Here is a 21,019-nt window from a genome sequence, read left to right on the forward strand (position 1 = left end):
CATACTTAATTCTACTTGCATGTGTTTATGTTGAGTATGGGAATCTAAGTGTTCATCAGCTATAGTTATTCAGTTATCATAAATCCAAATGGCCACTAAAATAGTATCCAATGTCTTCGTAGGTGACTTGAAACATTTCTTTCTCATTCTTTCCTTTGCCCATGCCAAAGAATTCAGAGGATTTTAAATTGTAGGGTTCTCTAAGGCCAGGCAATAAAAGTAAAGCTAAAGAGACTTTATCATTCTGTTCATCACAGCCTTTAAAGCACTAGCTAGAAAAGAACACTAGCAATTCTGCCCAATTCTGTCTAGAAAAATAAGAGGACATACCTAGTAAATGCTTCAACATCACAGTATCAAAGATTTATGTGAGTGCTAATAAGCCCCAAACTAATTTATGAATATTCACCAATGTTGAACATGTTTGTAAATCATTGTTTGCATTGCATACATCACAAAGAAATTCTATATTCTATTGCATTTCTATGTTATTGTTTTTTTTAATGTGTAACTCAGAAAAGGACAACAATCCGGATCCTAGGCAGTAAATCCTGTTTTCGTTTTCTGAGAATGAACCATATCTGCAGCAAACGGGGGCTTTAAGCCCCAACCTGGAGGCAAAGCCCATCCTCTCCTAATGTGATTACATTACTAAGCATATAACCTCAAACAAGATGAAAGACATGGAAATGGAAAAAGAAGAAATACCCAATTAAACTTCCCAGCTATTCAATGTTTAGATAATTTATATTTATAGTCACATTATTATGAAATTCAAGAAGCCAGCAGAACTATCCAGGTGCACATAGTAATTATACTAAAAAAGCAATCTTCATTATATAATTAAAAGGTACATGAAACATGTATTCTTAGTTTTGTTTGCTTCATTTTAAAAAGTCATCTGCAGAACAATACGTAAAATATAAATTTGCTGTAAGCTCTTGCGCTTAGTTTTCTATTTAAACAAACACAAACAAAAAACTAACCGAACTATCCATATCACCTACAAAACAATTATTCTCATAGATCTGGTACGGCTTACCCAAGTATTTCCTAGACATCTGGTAAGCAACATCCCAGTATCCAGATTTTAATTCTTCTCTTTAGTAAATCTGTGCTTGTTTGGGGGGGGGGAACAATGAAAGACACTGCGGAGGACAGTCAACATTATCCATTTGGATTATGGCATAAAAGGATGCTGATGTCAGTGCAGTCTCCATGAGAATGAAGATGAAAGACTTTGTGATGTCACCCACATACAACCCCAAGATGCCTTTGAGCGCAGTCCTGAAGGGGGGATAGATCCGCGGTGGCTGGGAGCGTCGGCGCCTCAGAGAATTTCCAGCAGAGAATTCTCCTCAGAGAATTTCCATCCACCGCAGATCCTAAAAAAGCATTTTAAAAAATAAAATAACGAAAAAAGGGGAAATGCCCCATTGACAACAGTGAGGTTGAGCCACCAAAGAAGATGGTGCAGTCCCACCGTCGCTCAAGGGGGAGTTCCCAGGGTGAAAGGGCTGTCTGATAGAGGCTGTGTATGTGTACAGTAAGGGTTTATGGAAGAGTGTCTGGGCATACAAATGTAGTGATCCCTTAGAACATGAGTATAAAAGCAAAGTTCACTCTCCAAGCCTTCCAAAGAAAAGAAAAACTCTGAGACTTTATGAACAACTCAGTATGTCAGTACATTCAGTATGTCAGGACATCTCTCCAGCGCAGATGCCTTGAAGTTTCAGATAAATAAAAGTTACCACTCATTTTTTAAAATCCAAAGAAAGGAAATCCAAGCTTTCTGATGTTTTTACTAGCAAGAAAAGGATACTTTTCAATAACCCTGACGCGCTGATTAAATGGGGCATTTTCATTAGCACTTTTCAATTCTATATATGCTTCTCTTAAGATACATGCCGGGCTGTATGAAAAATAATCAGGACTTGGAGATCAGTCACTTTATATCTTCTACAAAAGCAGCAAGATGTGTTCGTAAGTGACAGATCTTCAACTGCCACCTGCTATTAAGCTCCACTATTCAATTGTAAGTCATACTCCATTTGCAACCTGCAGAGTGTACTGTCAAGAAATGTGACAATAAAAATTAAACGGAGAGCACGTGATGAAATGCAATTGTGTAAATTCACCACTTATGCATAAATATTTGCATATCCAATAGCCTAATACTTCTGATTCAGAATCTATCTAAGGTAGTTTCTGAACCTATTAAACTCAGCAGTATTAATTCCAAAGAGTTTACTTTAAACCATACCCTTGCTGAACAGGTCACTGTTTTGAAGTTTACTAACCTCTACATACTGGAGATAATACCTCAACTACTCCTTACACAAGTATTTATGCTGAGGCTAAATAGACTCACGCCAGCATTTTCCATAATTCTAATTTCAGCTCATTTCAGCTTCTAATTCAATGTTGACTATGAGGGTAAAGTTAGTTTTAAGGGGTTGTTATAGCAGATAATGATGAATTAAAACAGGAACTGGATAACAGTCATGATAATCTCTTGCCCATGAGTTTAGCAAAACCATCTGCTAGAGAAATTTAATATGGCAATTTTTGGATCTTTATTCTTCTTAGCCTTAACTAATAAAAGCTGTATCCTAAGATACACTGGCATGCAACTCTACTAGAGAAACCCTGTCCCACATGCTAGTTCTCTTGAGGAGGAGAAGTATGAGTAGGAGTGGGGAAACCAACCCAGTTCACCAGATTAGTGTCTGCCACTCATGTGGATGAGTGGGGAATCAAACCAGGTTCTCCAGATTATAGCCCACCACTCCAAACCACCACTCTTAACCACTATACCACACTGGCACAGAACATAGTACAGTAAGATCGTAAGAAGAGCCCTGCTATAGCGGGTCCACCTATTCCAGCATCACATTGAAGGACATGGAGGGCCAACAAGGAACAGAAGCTGAGGCATTCCCTTGATGTTGCCTCCAAGCAATTATATTCAAAGACTTAATGCGTCTGAATGTGGAAGTTCAGAACTCTATAAATTGTATTCCAAATGAGGCCACACCTAGATCTATATAAGGGAATTACAGCATCCACAAAAAACAACATTGGCCATTTGATATTCATATCCTTTCCTAATAATCCCCAATATTGAACATACCTGCTTTACCCCTCTTTGCTATTTTCATCAAGCTATCCACTACAACCACAACATCTGTTTCCCTCTCTGCCCCTACTAATTCAGACTGTCCTCTTTCAGGAGGTTTTTGGTTTGTGAGGGATGTAGAGTCTTAATAAAAGAGAATGTTTAATTTGATTGTATTCTATTATCTTAAATGTTCTTTTCTATTGTGTTTAGAGCTTTCATATTGTTGTGAGCCACCATTGGGTCTTGGGGTGTATGTACCAAAGGATTACTAAATATGAGATATTAAATATGAAACTTTGTCTATTCTTTCCCTTTTATACATTGAACTTTTACCCAAATCCGTTCTTAAATCCAACTCCACCATAAAATTTAGACCTAATGCAGTAGCTCTCATTTGCAGCTTAATTGACACTGAGTATAAATTTCTGCATTGTTCATATGTATTTATTGTTATCCATGTTTCTCATTTCTGTATTTTTCTTATGTTTCTGTGCAATAGGTCGGGAACATCAATAATAATGTTTAAACTGATAAACCCAACAAGTCTGTCTAGTTATGTTTAAAATATTCTTACATCATGTAAGGAGAGACAAATTAGGTGGCTCTGCCTTAAAAAACCGCCCCCCAGAGCCCCACAAAGATTTCCCGTAGGGTTTAATAGATCCAATTGTTTAAAAAAATATTGAAAAAAAGCCAGGAAAAAACAAAAAATTGGAGCACAGCTTCCAGTGACTCTCCTTAGAAGAACCCTTTCCCCAAGTTTGGGAAAGAATGGGTCAGGGGGTTCTATTTTATGGGCCCCCAAAGAGGGTGCCCCCATCCATTCTCCATTGTTTCCAGTGGAGAAAAATGGGGGCCCATAAAATTGGACCCTGACCCAATCTTCACCAAACTTGGAGGTTCTTCCACGGACAGTCACAGGAAGTTACGCTGCAAATTTGGTGCCTCTATCTCAAAACACAGCCTCCCCAGAGCCCTTCAAAGATTCCCCTAGGGTAAAATGGACCTGAAAAATCCAGGGGGAAATCAGCTTTTTTAAAAAAAATTGCCTTTTCAACTCCATTGAAATGGTGACTCTTTTTTTTTTCCAGCCAAAAAAAAGATGAAAGAAGCCAAAGCAGCTTTTTTTGGCTTTTTCCCAGTTCAGGATATTTGAACGCACACCCCAATTCAAAAATTAAAAACATCTTAAAAACATCTTAAAAGTGCAATTGTGAAAAAATGTCATACATAATGTAGTTTAATTTTATATTTTTAATAGTACATTACTCACTTATGTGTTAATTGAAAGTATAGGGGGGCACAATTCTGTATTCTTGCCTTGGGCACAAAATAAGCTAGTTACAGCTCTGCTGCACACCCCCATTTGTGAACAAATTAAACAGCACCAGTTCCAGTACCCATCCTTCTAGGACCCCCACTTTTAAAAAACTGGTGTAATCATTGTTGCTGTCCAGTCTTCCAGTATGGTGGCTGATTTCAGTGACAAGTTACATATACTAATTAGTAGATTAATGATTTCATATTTGAGTTCCATAAGAACTCTTTGTTGTATGATATCAAGACTCGGTGAATTATTGGTTTTTAGTTTCCCCTATAAGTCTAGAACTTCATCTCTTGTCACCTCTATTTGACTCAGTGCTTCAGATGCCATTCCCAAAAATAGTGTCAGTGTCAGGAGTACATGCCCACACTTTCCATAATGAAGACGGGGCTTTTCCACATGGTTTTTTCCCCACCAGTTCTGGGCCCATACCACTTTGGTTTATTCCCTGATTTCCACACACATTTTTGTGCCTTTAGTTTTCACTTCAGGTTAGTTTTTGGTTTGCTTGTTTGTTTGCTGTTGTTGTTTTGGATTATTTCCCCAGGTTTTTTCTGGTTCTTTTGAAATAAATCAAATCAAATAAAAATGAACAAATGAACCACTTTTACCCAGATGTTTTTCTAGACGCCGATTTTGAGTCAGCCCCCAACATGTCCCTTCCTTAACAGAACTTATACCTCGAGATGACCACATCCCATTGATTTTCCCCATTGCACCATGTTTGTGAAACACCTACTATATTTAAATTCTCATTTAGCACTAAGTACTGCAGCTCCCCCATCTTGGGTCAGAGGCTTCTACCGCCGGCATACAGACACTTCTAACACATTTCCTTCTCCATCAGCCCTTGCCTCTCTTGGTCCTTTTGTCTCTACACAGGGTTCTCTTTTGTCATCCTACTCTCAATTCCAACTTCTGTTGTACTTCTACCAATAATACCCTGAGCATTTACACTATCATCCCCAGCTCCTGTTGGCCCAATTCCCTCTGCAACCAAACCACCTGGAAACCTCTGTGACTTCTTACAGAATGTGACCTCTACCTTTAAATTGTTAATGTTATTAGTTTCTCCATAAATATCTTTAAACTGTTCTCTGTCCTCTCTTCTTATCCCTAACTAATTAGCACCTACCTGTAAGCACATAAGCTTTCATGTTTAATGGATCCCCCCCCCCCGCCGCTCCAATCTCAACTGTGATAACAATGTATGAAACAGCAGTTTCACTTTGGGGACAAATACCCAAATATACTGTATTGCAAGGAATACATTCATCTCTGACAATCTACATCAGTCTGCATTGCTCTAAGTTATTAAACAGTAGAGCCATGCTGCATTTTATATGCAATTGGATTAGATTATCTAATAGATCTTTCCCGTCTTTCATTCAAAGGTATAATTCAGAACCAATTTTAATGAAGTCCCATGAATATTAACTCATTTCCTATAATTTGTCACCGCTAAATGGCTGACAAGTAATGGAGTACCCATTAATTTTTTTTTATCCCAACAAGAAAGTCCACGATCTTTTGGGTCATTATTAATTAGTTCTATTCATAACTTTCAGATATGAAAGAATGTACTAAGTTTACCCAAAAAAAAATTACCAGAGGGAAACCAACCAAGAGGCACATACACATTTCTATAACAAATTGTCTTACAGTGCATACCACCACTGGTCCTTCTGATCTAATTTTGTTTCCTCTGACAGGCGGCAGCTTTTCAAGGTCTCTGGCATATCTCTCTCTTACCATTGATATCCAAGATTTCTTTTCATTGGTGATGCCAAGACTGAATCTGGAAAATTTTGCAGGTAAAGCCTGTGATCTCTCACTGAGCTACAACCACCCCATAGTTCAAAGGAGGATATAACATGTTCACAACTAAAAATGAATGTAGTCTACTAAAAGTTTATAACTGTTTACCATGATTATTGCAAGGTGTGATACAGCTGCAAGGTAGGATGGCATCAAAGGAAGCCAACTAATTCACCCTCTTATCTCTGATGCAGCAATAAAGGTACCTTTACATTTAATGTAGGAGATCTTGCAAACTTTTTAGTTTTACTTAAAAGCAGCTATACACAGGGGACTCTGAATGGGATCAGGACAAGACCACTAGGAGCCCCGTGGCAATTTCCCCAATGGTGCTCATGTTTGCCCCAGTGGGGGAAAAAAATCATATTCTCATGACTGCTTTGTCATGTAATCTGACCACAGATCTTTCACACTGTATGCAGTGTGCTTTTTTTTTTTTAGTTCAGTTTCACTGATCTCCCTCTTTGTACATTACTCAAATATCCCTGCACCTAATAAGCATTTTTCAGCAAATGCTAACTTTTTTTTTACTTGAATAGCAAGCTGTCAAAGTAGAATTCTCTTAAGATTCTTTTCATTGTTGTTGTTACAAATCTTTTTAATGGCACCAAATAGCAAGTCTGTAACACGCCAGAGAAAAGTCCTGCAGCCACACAGATTCCTCTTAATAATGTTTAACATCAGGAGGCTAAAGGATGCAACCACTGAGATCTGAGCTCAGCAGCGCAAGCTGGACTGCAGCCAGTATTCATGCTCACAAAAGTGCAACAATGTTATTAAAAGGAACAACAACACTTGAAGGCTACTTTCACATACATCCATTAAAAAAAGGCATGGTGGGTCAAGACAAGCTTGCACTGGGCCCTGTGGCGTTTCTGATAATATGGTGCTCCCCGACCTGACTGGACATGACCCCGATTAATTCCAGGTCACTCAGGAAAGCACACGACTTGTCTTTTCACTTCTCCTGCACCTAACGCTTCTTTTCCTTCCCCTAAAATTGCTCACACAAGTCAGTTCAGGCTATCTAAATGTTCGCCATACTTTCTGTGTTCTTCTTCCCACAGACTGCACACTGCAGCTATTGCTGTGTGCTGTAAAACATGCATTCCATTCCACACCAGCTAGTGGAAGATTACAGGGCGATCTGAAAGCCACAGGAACCTATCAAAAGCAATGACAGGACTTCTCCTGGATGTTTGTCTTACTTTCCTATATCACAGGCACACTGTGGGTTGCTTCATGTCAGGCACAGTCTTGCAGGGCTGCAGAGAAGGCCCGCTGCCCCATCTTGAATGATCACCCAAACATTTGATTTCATTGTAATGAGAGCCGTCCAATGCAATTAACAGTAAACAAAAGATGCCTAATGCAGAAAGGAACTATAGAAGGCATGAGCCAGGGGAAGGTTTTTAACCAGGAAGGTGAGCTTCAGCCTGTGGATCTGAATGTATGGGGGGGGGGGTCCCCAGATATCCTATGGACCCAACTTTCTACTATGAAGGTGGGATCCCTGCATTTATTGCCCATCTGCCTGTTCCATCAGCACAGTTCTGCACTTCATCCACGCAGATCCTACAACCCTAGTAATGATTACTTTCTGGAAGCCAAAAGCAATTGCAAAGGAGAGAGGAGTGTAGGGGAAACTGAGTACTTACTGCAGGCATTTGTAGGATACAAACCCCAATAGCTGGACATTTAAATATGCTTTGGGGGCTATTTCCTGTGTTTTATCCTTGGGAAATTAGTTACAGCCCTTTCCATGAATATTTTTCAGGCAAAAAAATCATGTTTTTGTTTGTGCACCATGAAGAAATGCTGTCTGTATATGGTTGTTGTACTTGAAAATTGGCTTTCAAGTACAAAAATGGACCTAAGATTCACCATATGTTTATTTTTTTTACACAGTGACTTTTTCTAATTACCTGCTACTATGTTAAAAAGATGATGGATTTCCTTTGGCCTGGGCATCTGACCCACAAATCTGAGTTTAATTAAGGTACTCACCTTCATCATAAGTCCAGTGAGGGATGAGGGGAGACAATGTAATGTCACTGTCACTTGGATTTTTGTCATTACTTTTTGTTAGCTTTAAATTACAAAGTCCTTGAGGGCTATCCACAACTGGCGGAGTTTCAGAGGAACATGTCCAGAGAGAGTCAGTCCTCAAAGATTCTATTTCCAAGGTCTGTTTTCTATCCAAATAGATCTCCTTCGAATCCGCATTCCAAATTGCTCTGAGCGGAGTCTTGCTATCCTCTGGGAGCTTTGTCTTAAGTACTCCTGTGATTAGTTCTCCATTAGCTAAACCATCCACTCCATCTGGCGTTAAACCGGGAGAACTACAATTTATATTGAAAGACACTACTGACCTATGAATTTTTTGGTTGTTACTCTGAGTTTGGATGATACGCACTGAGCGTGATTTGTCTATGTAATATATTACATTTGGACTCTGCTGGGGAATACTAAGGTGAACACTCGAAACAAAAGACGAGGGTGCCTTTTCGTTCGGGATGTTTTCTGGGAAGATCATTCTGTTCTCTTTGTTTTCAGCGCTAGAAAGCCAATCAGAAGACCCCTTGGACAGATGCGAACACGATTCAGAAGACTTCATTTTAGCGGCATTTCGGCTTTGAGATCCTTGATCGTGCAAAGATCCGGAGACCTGATCGAGCCCAGACACATTTGAACCTGTAGCAGTGCTCATTAGCAGCTTACCTCCCTGGCATCGCAAACGAGAAGAGTCAGAAGCATCCGTCTGCGTTGTCTGGTCAAAAGGTGGAACAACACGTCTAGCCGTGATCGTGATAGAAGTGAAGCCTTTCTTCTGGTTATGACATTGTTTCTTCTCTTTGGCTTCAGAGTCTGCTCCAAATATATTGTCATCTGAGGACATCTGCACTCCTAATCTTCTGGGGAGCAATATGAATGCTCTATTAACATTGACTGAGCTATGATTAGCCAAAGATTGGTTCATGTGATAAGCATCTGACGGGGTGATTACAGACTGCATAGGGAAAGCAGCCTTATTTTCTTTTGATTTATTCTCATGAATCATCTGTGAAATGACTATAGATGAACTCATTTTCGTGTTTTGTGCCAGCAGAGCATCCTGCAAAGACAAGATCCAAATAATTATTAAAGTGCTCCACAGTAATACATTATTAATTATATCTAAGGAGTTTGCGATAACATCTAATCGGCTTATGTGAGGCTTTCTGTCCCATTTCCACTTCACGCAGTTTCACTTTAGGCCATTTCTAAAAGATGTGTGGATAAGACAAACTCAGAAATGTCCACACGAGCACAAATGAATATAAGGGCAATTTCACGCGCAAATGTTACATTCATAAAACGGCTTGTTTGAATGATTAATTGGTTTGCTCTGTTGGGGTATATGGCCCCGTGTTTGTTTAACAACGTAAGTGCCAATAGCAACTATCAATTTCAGATTACAACCAACACCACACTGTGCCTCCATGCCGAACTGCTGAAATATTAAAGCGCTTTAAGCACTTACAGCCTCCAAATGCATTACAAAATGAATTACGTAGGTGGGCTGCAATTTTTTTGTGAAGTGTTTATGTGGGAGTTGGGTCAGCGCCACTGCACAAAGGCATCAAGAATGACGGGGGGGGGGGATTCTTCTACTCTAGTCTCCCACCAACTGCACAGAAACATTCCTGTAGTCATTTGGGGTGTCATTTCTTTCTTTCGGTCTTTATTGTTTAACATCCCTTGACTACAAACAATATACACATCAAAAGGCATACACCCAAGTCTTATTAATGTTGACCACGATATAATGCAGATATCCTTAAAACAGTTTTCTGGAGATAGTTATAATATACAACAACATACTGTGCAGCCAAATTGTCCAGAAGTGGAAAACAAAGCTGAGCAATTGGATGTCTGGAGGAAAGAGTAGATTTAACAGTGACTGCAGCCATATGTTTTCATATCCCTCCCTACCCCAATGTTACATTTGAAATGCAGCGTAAATCTTGTGTTAAGCCAGGGTTTGAATCCGGAAATGTGCCTTTAACTGCATGTTCTACATTGAGCTGTGATCTTGACTTTCACCACCACCAGCATGGTGTAGTGGTTAAGAACGGTGGTTTGGAGAGGTGAAGTCTGATCTGGAGGACTGGGTTTGATTCCTCCACATGAGCGGTGGAGGCTAATCTGGTGAACTGGATTTGTTTCCCTACTCCTACACACGAAGCCAGCTGGATGAGTTTGGGCAAGCCAATCTCTCTCAGCCTCACCTACCTCACAGGGTGTCTGTTGTGGGGAGGGGAAGGGAAGGTGATTGTAAGCCGGTTTGATTCTCCCTTAAGTGGCAGAGAAAGTCGTCATATAAAAACCAACTCTTTTTCTTCTTCATATACCTGAGTGCTAGTTCCCCCCTCCCCAACTTTATATTCATTTTACAGGGTTCTCAGTCACCAAAGAACGAACAAGATGATGATATCAAGATGGCATCACATAGAGAATTACTGCTGTCAGTGATATGCTTCCGACATAATGGCAAACCATTAAATGTGCCTTGGGAATCCTATTCTGTCCAGGCTCAGATGAGCATACCTATTATATTAGATGCTGTGGAACACAGGCAGGACAATGTTTCTGCAGTTGTCTTGTTTGTGGGCTTCCTAGAGACACCTGGTTGGCCACTGTGTGAACAGACTGCTGGACTTGATGGGCCTTGGTCTGATCCAGCATGGCCTTTCCTATGTTTCTATGTTCTTAAATTTACAAGCACCTTCCACCTACATCCTCCCCTCATGCATAGGAATCTAATTAAAGGTTTCTGTTACCATGGTAAACTATGGTTTATTTACAAACCAAGGTTCCAAATCATAATAACCAAAAATGAAAAATACAGTTTGAGGTGGGAACATAATGGAAAACTATGGTTTGCCATCACAGCAGAAGTCTTTAATTAGACAGCCGTATGCGAGAGAAGGAAATGGGAGAGAAACCGTAAGTCCAAGAATCCCCACATGAAGCTGCCTTATACTGAATCAGACCTTTGGTCCATCAAAGTCAGTATTGTCTACTCAGACCAGCAGCGTCTCTCCAGGGTCTCAGGCAAGGGTCTTTCCCATCAGCTACTTGCCCGGTCCCTTTAACTGGAGATGCCACTGGGGATTGAACCTGGGACCTTCTGCGTGCCAAATGCCATCAGACGCTCTGCCACTGAGCCACGGCCCCTTCTCCTTGCCTTCTATTGAATCTGACCCTTGATCCATCAAGGTCAGTGTTGTCTACTTAGAACAGCAGCGGCTCTGCAGGGTCTCAGGCAGACGTCTTTCCCATCACCTGCTTGCCCAGTCCCTTTACCTGGAGATTCCACTGGGGATTGAACGTGGGACCTTCTCCCTGCCAAGCAGAGGCTCTGCCACTGAGCCACAGCCCCTCCGGGCAGGGGGCGTTGGACACCTACCCGGAACCGTCCCCCAGGGCCGCGCGGGGCAACCACTGAGCCGCAGGGCTGGAGCATCCCCCACACACACCCGGCAGCTCAAAGGACAGCCGGAACACTCCGGCAAATGCTGGAGCCTTTTTTGGGGGGGGTCCATGATCCTTGTGCCCCGCCTCTACCAAGCGAAGGCTTTCCGGCCGCGCAGCGCCAAGCGCCCCCATCCCCCCCGCACCCCCCCTTGTTCACAAAGCAGGAAACTTAAGCAGATGGAAGTTTTCCCCATAATTTAGAACCATGACAGAAAAACATGGCACAAAAGCAGGGTTGGAAAAAAAAGTAGCAACTCTACAACATGTGGGAGAAGGTTGAAGGGCTAGAAATAATCAAGCTATTCTTCATAGAAAAGTAGCTGGTGTTAAAACTGTCACCCTTCTTGTAAAACAGTCAACAAATCTTAGCAATATGTTTTCCCCCTCAATATTTACTGTTGCTGCATAAACTAGGCCATAGCTGACGATACTTCTAAGTTTTTTAGGTGTGTAGATATCACTCTCTGGGCCTTCATTAAAAAAAACCTAGTAGAACATAGAATAAATATCCTTATGGGGATGCTGCATTGTTTTTATCTGCCTTTCAGTGTAGCTGCAAAAAAAAAGGCAACAATATTAAAATGTTGTCTTTTCCAACAGTTGTAACACACATGTTGCTATCGGGGGATCACACATCTTTGAAAGCACTTGTGTCCTAAACAGGCAGAACGAACAAAAACAGAAGCACAAGGCGGAGTTCAATGTCATATGTGCTTTAGTGTACGTTTGCAGCAAAGCATCTTGTGGTTTTCCAAAAACTGGGTGGCTGTTCAAACTAGTTATTAATTTCTTCTATTACCAAGGGGGTGGACCTGTTATCTTCACAGGAATTACTGACATCTCAGAATGCATTGCCATGCATCGTTTCCCTAGAAATACAGAGAAGAACCAGATATCTATTCTTATCTTGATGAATAGTTGGAGAACCAATAATACAGATTATCGTTTTACAAACAAGTAGACATATATATTTATTTGTGTGTGTATACAGAGAGAGAGAGAGAGAGTGCTAATGGTTACCCTAGGTGAGAAACAATCACATTAGCTCATGTACATTCTTTCTTGCATTTTTAACCCACTTCTTAGCCAGATCAGACTCTCAAAGTGGCATAAGTCTCTCAAATATTTTGGCTTGCTTATGGCTGGGTTTATACGTTACTCTTGATATGACAGAATTCTTCCGAGGCACCTGGAAAATGGCATTGGGGTTAGAGGAGTGGCATTTAAATCGCTTTAGTTTGGTCTTCTTATCTAACCTGTGCAGAAAGTGGTGATTGCTGATGTAGAATCTGTGGTACACAAAGTTTTGCACAGATCCATATTATCACTGTTGCTGTTTAACATCTGTGTGAGACTGTTGACTGATATTGTCCAAAGTTTTAGTGTGGGTTGTCATCTGTGTGCTGATTGCTCCTACCATTCTCCTGAGCATCTTGGGACCCAACATAGGTAACAACAGTATAAAGTGTAATAACCTTGAACTTGGGGTAATATGTGTCAAACAATCCTATGATCCTTTTCAACCCGGCTTCAGTCCTGCGGGTTTGGAGGGAATTATCCTGCTTATATTAGATGGTATGGCTTTACGAGAGCCAGTGTGGTATAGTGGTTAAGAGTGGTGGATTCTAATCTGGAGAACCTGGTTGGTTTCCCCACTCCTACACATGAAGCCAGCTGGGCGACCTTGGGCTAGGCACAGTTCTCTTAGAACTCTATCAGCCTCACCTACCTCACAAGGGGTCTGTTGTGGCGAGAGGAAGGGAAGGAGACTGTAAGACGGTTTGATTCTCCTTACAAAGTTAGAGAAAATCAGCATATAAAAACCAACTCTTCTTCTTTACCACTAATAGATTCACATTTAAGCTTGGACTTTTGTTGGACCAGCACTTTTGCTGGAAAAGCAATTAAATTAGGTAGCAAAAAGTACCCATTTTTCTACTTCATATGGCATGGAAATTACCACCTTTTTAAGACTTGGTTGACCTAGCCATGCTAATCCATGGTACAGTCACCTCAAGATTGGACTTTAGTAACATGCTTTTTACATGGTACTGCCCTTGAAAACTAAGTGGAAATTTCAGTGAGTGCAGAATGCAGCTAGCCTTCCTCACCAGTAAACTCCATCAGGATTAAGCTTTAGCCTGTTCTGACCATGGCTTCTAGTTACTGTCCAGACGTGAAGATGTGGAGGTTTATTAGGGGAGGGGCCGTGGCTCAGTGGTAAAGCCTCTGCTTGGCATGCAGAAGGTCCCAGGTTCAATCCCCGGGATCTCCAGTTAAGGGGACTGGGCAAGTAGGTGATGTGAAAGACCTCTACCTGAGACCCTGAAGAGCAGCGGGCGGTCTGAGTAGACAATACTGACTTTGATGGACCAAGGGTCTGATCCAGTATAAGGTGGCTTCATGTGTTCACGTGTATTCAATGCAATGTATAGCTGGGAGTCATCAGGAGTCAAATCGGCACAGGGACACTGCTTCCGACTGGCCACCAGCACCTAATGCATGCCATCGATATCATCCTGACTGCCAGCACAGTGGGCACTGCTCATCAATCAGCAGCCAGGAGATAACAGTGCAGGTGCTTGTTGGCTCCACTGCTGCTTTGGGATGCTTCTTGCAGCTTCCTAGTCACTGGTCAATCGCCACAGTGGCCACACATCCCACATGCCTCCTTGCCTACCACTGACAGTCCTACCCTTTGCTGACTAATGACAGCTGCTGGTTCCGTAACTGCATCCATGCAAGTGAAGGGAATGCTGGAGAGGGGCGGCGGGCAGGCTCTTTTTATCTCGACTGGCCCCGCCCCTGGGCTCCCCGGGCCTGATTGGCCCATTTGAACCTGAGGGCCGGGAGGGCCCAGCGATGCCCACCATGGCGGGAAAGTTGCCGCCAAGGCTTGTGAGGGCACTTTCCTCCCCCCCACTCTCCTGATGGCCGCCATTATGCTGGGGTGTGCCCGCCAGCCATGCAGACCCTGCAGCACCTGGCCGTGCCTCCTCCCAGCCCCGACGAGCACCCTGGGACCTCCGTTTCGGCTTGAGTCCATGTTGGCTCCCTGTTGCAGCTCAGCAAATGGGGTTCGTCACTGATTGGAGCCATTGCTTTTAGTACAGTGGCACTTGCCTGTGGTGAATGAAAAGTGTCTTATCGTGAATCCACAAGAGGCATGCTCATCATCCATCTGCCCACTGGCATTGCTGCATTACCCAAGGAACCTGCCTGAGCCATTAAAAGACAGGCCTGGAAACATAATCACTCTTCCCTGAGCAGCCATTTAAAGCAAAAAGGTGAGAGAGAGAGCTGACACAGAATTGCACTGTGATTCTGGTAAACCAGAACGGGTGTTTCCAAACCACTTTATCAACACAATCCTACGTACGTCTCCACAGAATTAAGTCCCACTGTGTTCAGTAAGGAGTATTTCCACATAAGTGTGCATAGGATTGTAGCCAATGTCAGCTAGGTTCACTGCCTGGCCTTAAAAGGTGGAAGTGGAGGAGGAAGAGGAGGAGGAAGAAGAAGAGGAAGAGTAGGTTTTTATATGCCGACTTTCTCTCCCACTTAAGGGAGACACAAACCGGTTTACAATCAGCTTCCCTTCCCCTCCCCACAACAGACACCCTGTGAGGTAGGTGAGGCTGAGAGAGCTCTAACAGAGCTGTAACTTGCCCAAGGTCACCCAGCTGGCTTCATGTGGAGGAGTGGGGAAGCAAATCCAGTTCGCCAGATTAGCCTCTGCTGCTCTTGTGGAGGAGTGGGGAATCAAACCCGGTTCTCCAGATCAGACGCCACTGCTCCAAACCACCGCTCTTAACCACTACACCATGCTGTCCACACCACTTAACCACTACACCACACTTTCTGGTTTCAGGAAGTTTCTCTCCTGGTGGAACTGTACCAGTTAGCACACTGTACCCATGCAATACCTTCTGCGTTTAGTTGAAACAATGTGATGGCCATGTAATGGCAACCATAATATATGACACTATAATGGTGCAAAGAGTTTGATTCTACCATTGGGCAGATCTTACATTTGCTATGGGATTGGCCTTTAAATATTGCATCAAAACAGACCCTGAGAAAGGAGACGAATTTTGGAAATTGCAAGCTCAAGTCAAGCCACTTGTTGGCAACGCAGGGAGACATTTTCTGGAAAATAATCCACACTCTGGAAAACCTGCCACGTTCATTGACTTGTAACATTGGACCAGCGATGTTTCTGACAACTGTGTTTCCCCTTTAACCCTGCACTTTGGTTAGTCTTCTACAAGAATGTGAAAAGTATATGAACTAATAAATATGCTGCCACCAGAAATGCAACATTTTAGCTGCCCCTTTATTGACTCTTTTGCTGAGTAAGTAAAGTCTGGCTAAACCACAAACAAATGGTGACACACACTGAATTCAGATAAATGATCTTTTTTTAAAGCTCAGTGCATTCTGCTGACTACTATGGAAGCTCCATTGAATTTTTTTTTGGTACCTTTGGGAAGCTTGACTCATTCTCTGCGGCATTATTATACTGAATATTTCTGCATGGTTTCCAAGCATTAATTCCATAAAGCTTTTCTCTTCTTCCTAAAGAAAAAAAGATGAAAGATAATTAGCAACTTGCAATCATATGAAAGTACAGCTCAAACCAGAGATAAAGTTCAGTTCTACTAAAGGCCTTAGAATGTCCCTGATTAATTAAGATTATCTAGGAGCTACTTATCTGAGAAAACATGGGTATCTCTTTGCTCACAGCTGCAGTAGCTAAAACCCTACTGGGAAGCCACCGCTACCATTTGGAAGTCTGGTACCAAAGACCCCCCCTCCTCTCATGGGCCAAGAAAAGTTTCTCTTATAGACACCCACTGGATGAACTTTACATCAAATTTATGGCCTAAACAACAACTATTTTTTTGTCAATAACTGAACATATGTACCAGCCTCAGAATCCTGGCCCATCTCTCTTTCTTTAAAACATTTTTATTCTGCACGCTCAACTAAAAGCTCACAAGGCAGTTCAAAAATTAAACCAATGAAATCGTGAAAGAATGAAATCTAGGAGGACTAAATCAGCAGCATATAACTAAGAATTAAAAGTCGCCATGTAAAAACAATGATCATACCTAGGGCTGCCAGCTCTGGGTTGGGAAATGCCTGGGGGTGGATTCTGAGGAGGGCAGGGTTTGGGTTGGAGAGGGCCTTCAATGCCATAGAGCCAATTGCCAAAGCGGCCATTTTCTCAGGGTGAACTGATCTCTATCGGCTGGAGATCAGTTGTAATAGCAGGAGATCTCCAGCTAGTACCTGGAGGTCGGCAACCCTAATCATACCATAAAACCAAAGCAACAAAATCCAAGCAAGCAAGCAACAAAACAGTAAATGCCAACACAGTAGCAGAGTTGGCAACACCTGAAACTCAGTAAGTTTGGTTCTAAATTATGCATTGCAAGGAAAGCAATCCAAAGGTGAGGCAGAAAAAAGTTCTGTCTCTCTGGCAGTCACCCACTTTCCCTTTGAAAGTGGAAGCACAAAGAGCACAGACCTTAAACAAGATCTCTGCTGCAGGTCCCTACAGTTGAAACAAACCCTTTAGATACCAGACCATTTAGGGCTTTGATGGTAAAGGTACTTTGATTTGTGCCCAGAAACAAAATGACAGCCAGTTTTCTTTCAGCAGTGGAAATATATTGTTCCCGATAATTTACACCAGGGCTGTCAAACATAGGGCCCATAGGCCGGTTCTGACCCCTTGAAAGCACTCATCTGGCCTATGATCCAGCCACCCTCCCCAGTCCTGATCTGGGCTGGCAAGGAGGGGCCCGGCCTGACCACATGACATTTATGTCATATTTAGCCCTCATAACAAATGAGTTTGAAACCCCTGATTTACACCATCCAGCAATCTTGCTGCTGCATTTTGAATCAACTGAAGCTTAGGAACCAGAGCTACCAAGACCTGCCACTGGCCCCAAAGATTCTCTGTAAGCCCCACTTTACACCACCTGGAACCAATCTAAGCCCTGTATAAAAACAAATATCATCAACTTCCATAGGTCCCACACTAAAAGGGGCCAACTAGTTCTCCCCTCTTGAAGAAGAAGAGTTGGTTTTTATACCACACTTTTCTCTACCTTTTAAGGAGTCTCAAAGAGGCTTACAAGCACCTTCCCTTCCTCTCCCCACAACAGACACCTTGTGAGGTAGGTGGGGCTGAGAGAGTTTGGAGAGAACTGTGACTAGCCCAAGGTCACCCAGCAGGCTTCATGTGGAGGAGTGGGGAAACGAACCCGATTCACCAGATTAATGTCCGCCACTCATGCGGAGGAATGGAGAATCAAACTTGGTTTTCCAGATTAGAATCTGCCGCTCTTGATCACTACACCACGCTGGCTCTCTCTGCCATCGCCACTACAGGGGTCTTGTCACCTACAAATTTCCATGGTCATCTCCTATAAATTTCATAGTAGTAATTCAACTGGGCACTAGCCCATAATGTCTAATGTGACTGGAAGTAGATCAGTGTGGTCTCAGGTGGAGGCCTTTCCAGTCCTGCTTCCTGAGAATCTTTTAACTGGCGATGCCATAGAGTGAACTTGAGACCTACAGCATGCCAAGCTTGGCCTCTACTACCTGAGCTGAAGCCCTTCCCTAAACTAAACCTTCTTCCAGGTCACATTGGCTTATAACCATGGAAGTATTATTACTGCTGCTGCTGCTGCTGTTGATTCCGGTCCCCTGTAACATTTAGCATAGCTCACTTGTTTGAGCCTTCTCAATCATTTTACTACTTTTCCTCTCTAGTGCATCTCTCTAGCACCAACCTCCAGGTACTAGCTGGAGATTTCCTGCTATTACAACTGATCTCCAGCCAATAGGGATCAGTTCACCTGGAGAAAATGGCAGCTTTGGCAATTGGACTCTATATGGCATTGAAGTCCCTCCCCTCCCCAAACCCCGCCCTCCTCAGGCTCTGCCCAAAAAACCTCCTGCCGGTGGTGAAGAGGGACGTGGCAACCCTATTTTTTCTGGTCCATGCATGCAGCAGAAGGAGGCGGTGGAAAGGACTGAACCACTTTAGATCATACTCTTGAAAGCTCCACTATGAAGAAAAAAAAAACACCTGCAAATAAGAAACAATATACAATATAGTAAAGTAAGTCTGGACAAGACCTTTGTCCCCAATGTGCTTGGATTTTTGTTTGTTTTTTGTTTAATTTGCAGGGAGATTTTTTTTTTAATGATGGGAATTTCAAAAGCGGCATGCCCTGCTTGCAGTATGAAATAGTATGGCCCATTCTACCACCTCAGCATTTTATCACCTCACAGAGAGCAAGACTCTGTTCTAAAGCGGATGTGGGCAGAATGAACAGATGAACAGGGCAGGGGTGGCTGTGATGATCACTCAGTTCCTTCAAGCCTCATGACTCTGAATATATATTTATAATTTCTGTATTTATAATTTCATCCTCTGCCAGAGCCTGAAACTTGAGAGCCCAAGGGTAAATTGCAAGAAGTAGAAATTTGACTATAATTTATAAACTATTTAGGGAGCATGAAGAGCCTGGGCATGATTTTAAACAACTTTTTTTATCTCTCCCAAATTCTTGGGTTTGCAATCTACAACCCAACCAAATCAACTGCAGAAGTCACATTTGTTTTACAATACCTGGAACACACTGATTTGATATCCCAATTGAGCTGCCAAAGAAGGCAGGCATCTGGCAAGGGGCAGCACAGAGCCATGGCCCACCCAACCGGGGGCATGGCCAGTGGGATCAAAAGGCGCAAACCATGTGGCCCAGTGCAGAGCTGAGGTATAAAAGGGCACAACCCACAAAAAGTACCCTATTCAAGCAAGGTACACAGCTGTTCTATGTACTTACACACATACCCAAGTGATATACCCATACACAATAACAAGCCTACATGGATAAACCTACCACAGTCTGGGTTCCTAGTTTCCACGTGCACAAAGCAAGAACTAAAAGACCATGTAACTCAAGCAGGTGAGAACACTGTAGTTTAAGTATTTACTCATAAAGACGCCAAATTACTAAGCACTTGCAATTAAGCATTTAGAACACATCCTGGAAAATAATCCATTTCATAGATATGAGCGGTGGACGCTAGTCTGGTGAACCGGGTTGGTTTCCCTGCTCCTACATATGAAGCCAGCTGGGTGACCTTGAGCTAGTCACACTCTCTCAGCCCCACTTAGTCACAGAGTTTCTAACTGAAAAAAATAAACCTACAGAGAAAAATCAAAACTCATGCACAGCAGATCTTAAGAAAGGACTGCATGGCAGAATATCAAAACTCAGCACAGCAGCAACTCACTCAAGAAAGTAAGCCAAAACACTGAGCTCGTGAAGTCACAGTACAGGAAACTCAAAATCCATGCAGAACGTTATCGCTCAAGAAAGAAAGACGAGTACCTTAACAATAATCAAAACCACTGCAAAGCAGCTAATCACTCAAGAAAGTGAGCCAAACCACACAGCAAGCGAATCTTCACCCATGCAGGTCTCCATACACAAAGACATCTCTTCTCCAGAACCGGGTTTGTTTCCCCACTCCTCCATATGAGCGGTGGATGCTAGTCTGAACCACTTTAGATCATACTGCTTGTGCTATCTACTGTCATATCCATTGGGAGCAACTACATCTCCCCAAGTGGCCCAGTTACTATCAACATAACACCATGAATATCTGGACCTGTAAGTCATGGATGGGCTTGATAGCCAACCTTTATTTTCTACTAGCTAGCTTTAAAATCCAGTTGCACCACAATATTGCCATTTTACAATCAGATAATTCAATTCTTTAACAAATCAGATTTCTATTCTGCCACAAGCACAAAGAAGTAAACGAAGAAGTAAACTGGATATCTTCAATCTTATCTAAATTAACAAACACTTGAAATTTTTTTCAAATAAAAACTGTGACTAATTTATTAACCTGTTTTTTACTGCAAGCTCAAATGCTGTACAACATATACATTTTCTGCTGAAGAAATTTTCTTTCCAAAAAGGGTGGACATTTTCAAGCAACCCATAGGTTCTTTATATTTGGGGCTTTGTCCATTCTACAAAATGCACATTCTATATAGTCATTGGGTTTGTTATAAGCCCTACCCATTCACAGCTAAATGGATTAAATTAGCATCTGAAAGAATTTATTACAGAAATAGAACTGAATAGTTTCCCAAGAACTGCGAGTTCTGTGACACCTTAAAGACTGGCATA

General features: G+C 42.2%; 1 protein-coding gene across 1 annotated transcript in view; it reads right to left on the reverse strand.

The window, feature by feature from the left end:
- Positions 1-21,019, reverse strand: part of C5H10orf90 (chromosome 5 C10orf90 homolog) — a 130,505-nt gene that overhangs the window by 61,111 nt on the left and 48,375 nt on the right. The window contains exons 2-3 of the mRNA XM_056850205.1: positions 16,267-16,361; positions 8,271-9,378 (exon numbers count right to left, since the gene is read on the reverse strand). Coding sequence (XP_056706183.1) covers positions 8,271-9,378; positions 16,267-16,361 — 1,203 coding nt within the window. The remainder of the gene's footprint in view (positions 1-8,270; positions 9,379-16,266; positions 16,362-21,019) is intronic.

The sequence above is a fragment of the Euleptes europaea genome, chromosome 5, assembly GCF_029931775.1.
Source record: "Euleptes europaea isolate rEulEur1 chromosome 5, rEulEur1.hap1, whole genome shotgun sequence".
Classification (NCBI taxonomy): domain Eukaryota; kingdom Metazoa; phylum Chordata; class Lepidosauria; order Squamata; family Sphaerodactylidae; genus Euleptes; species Euleptes europaea.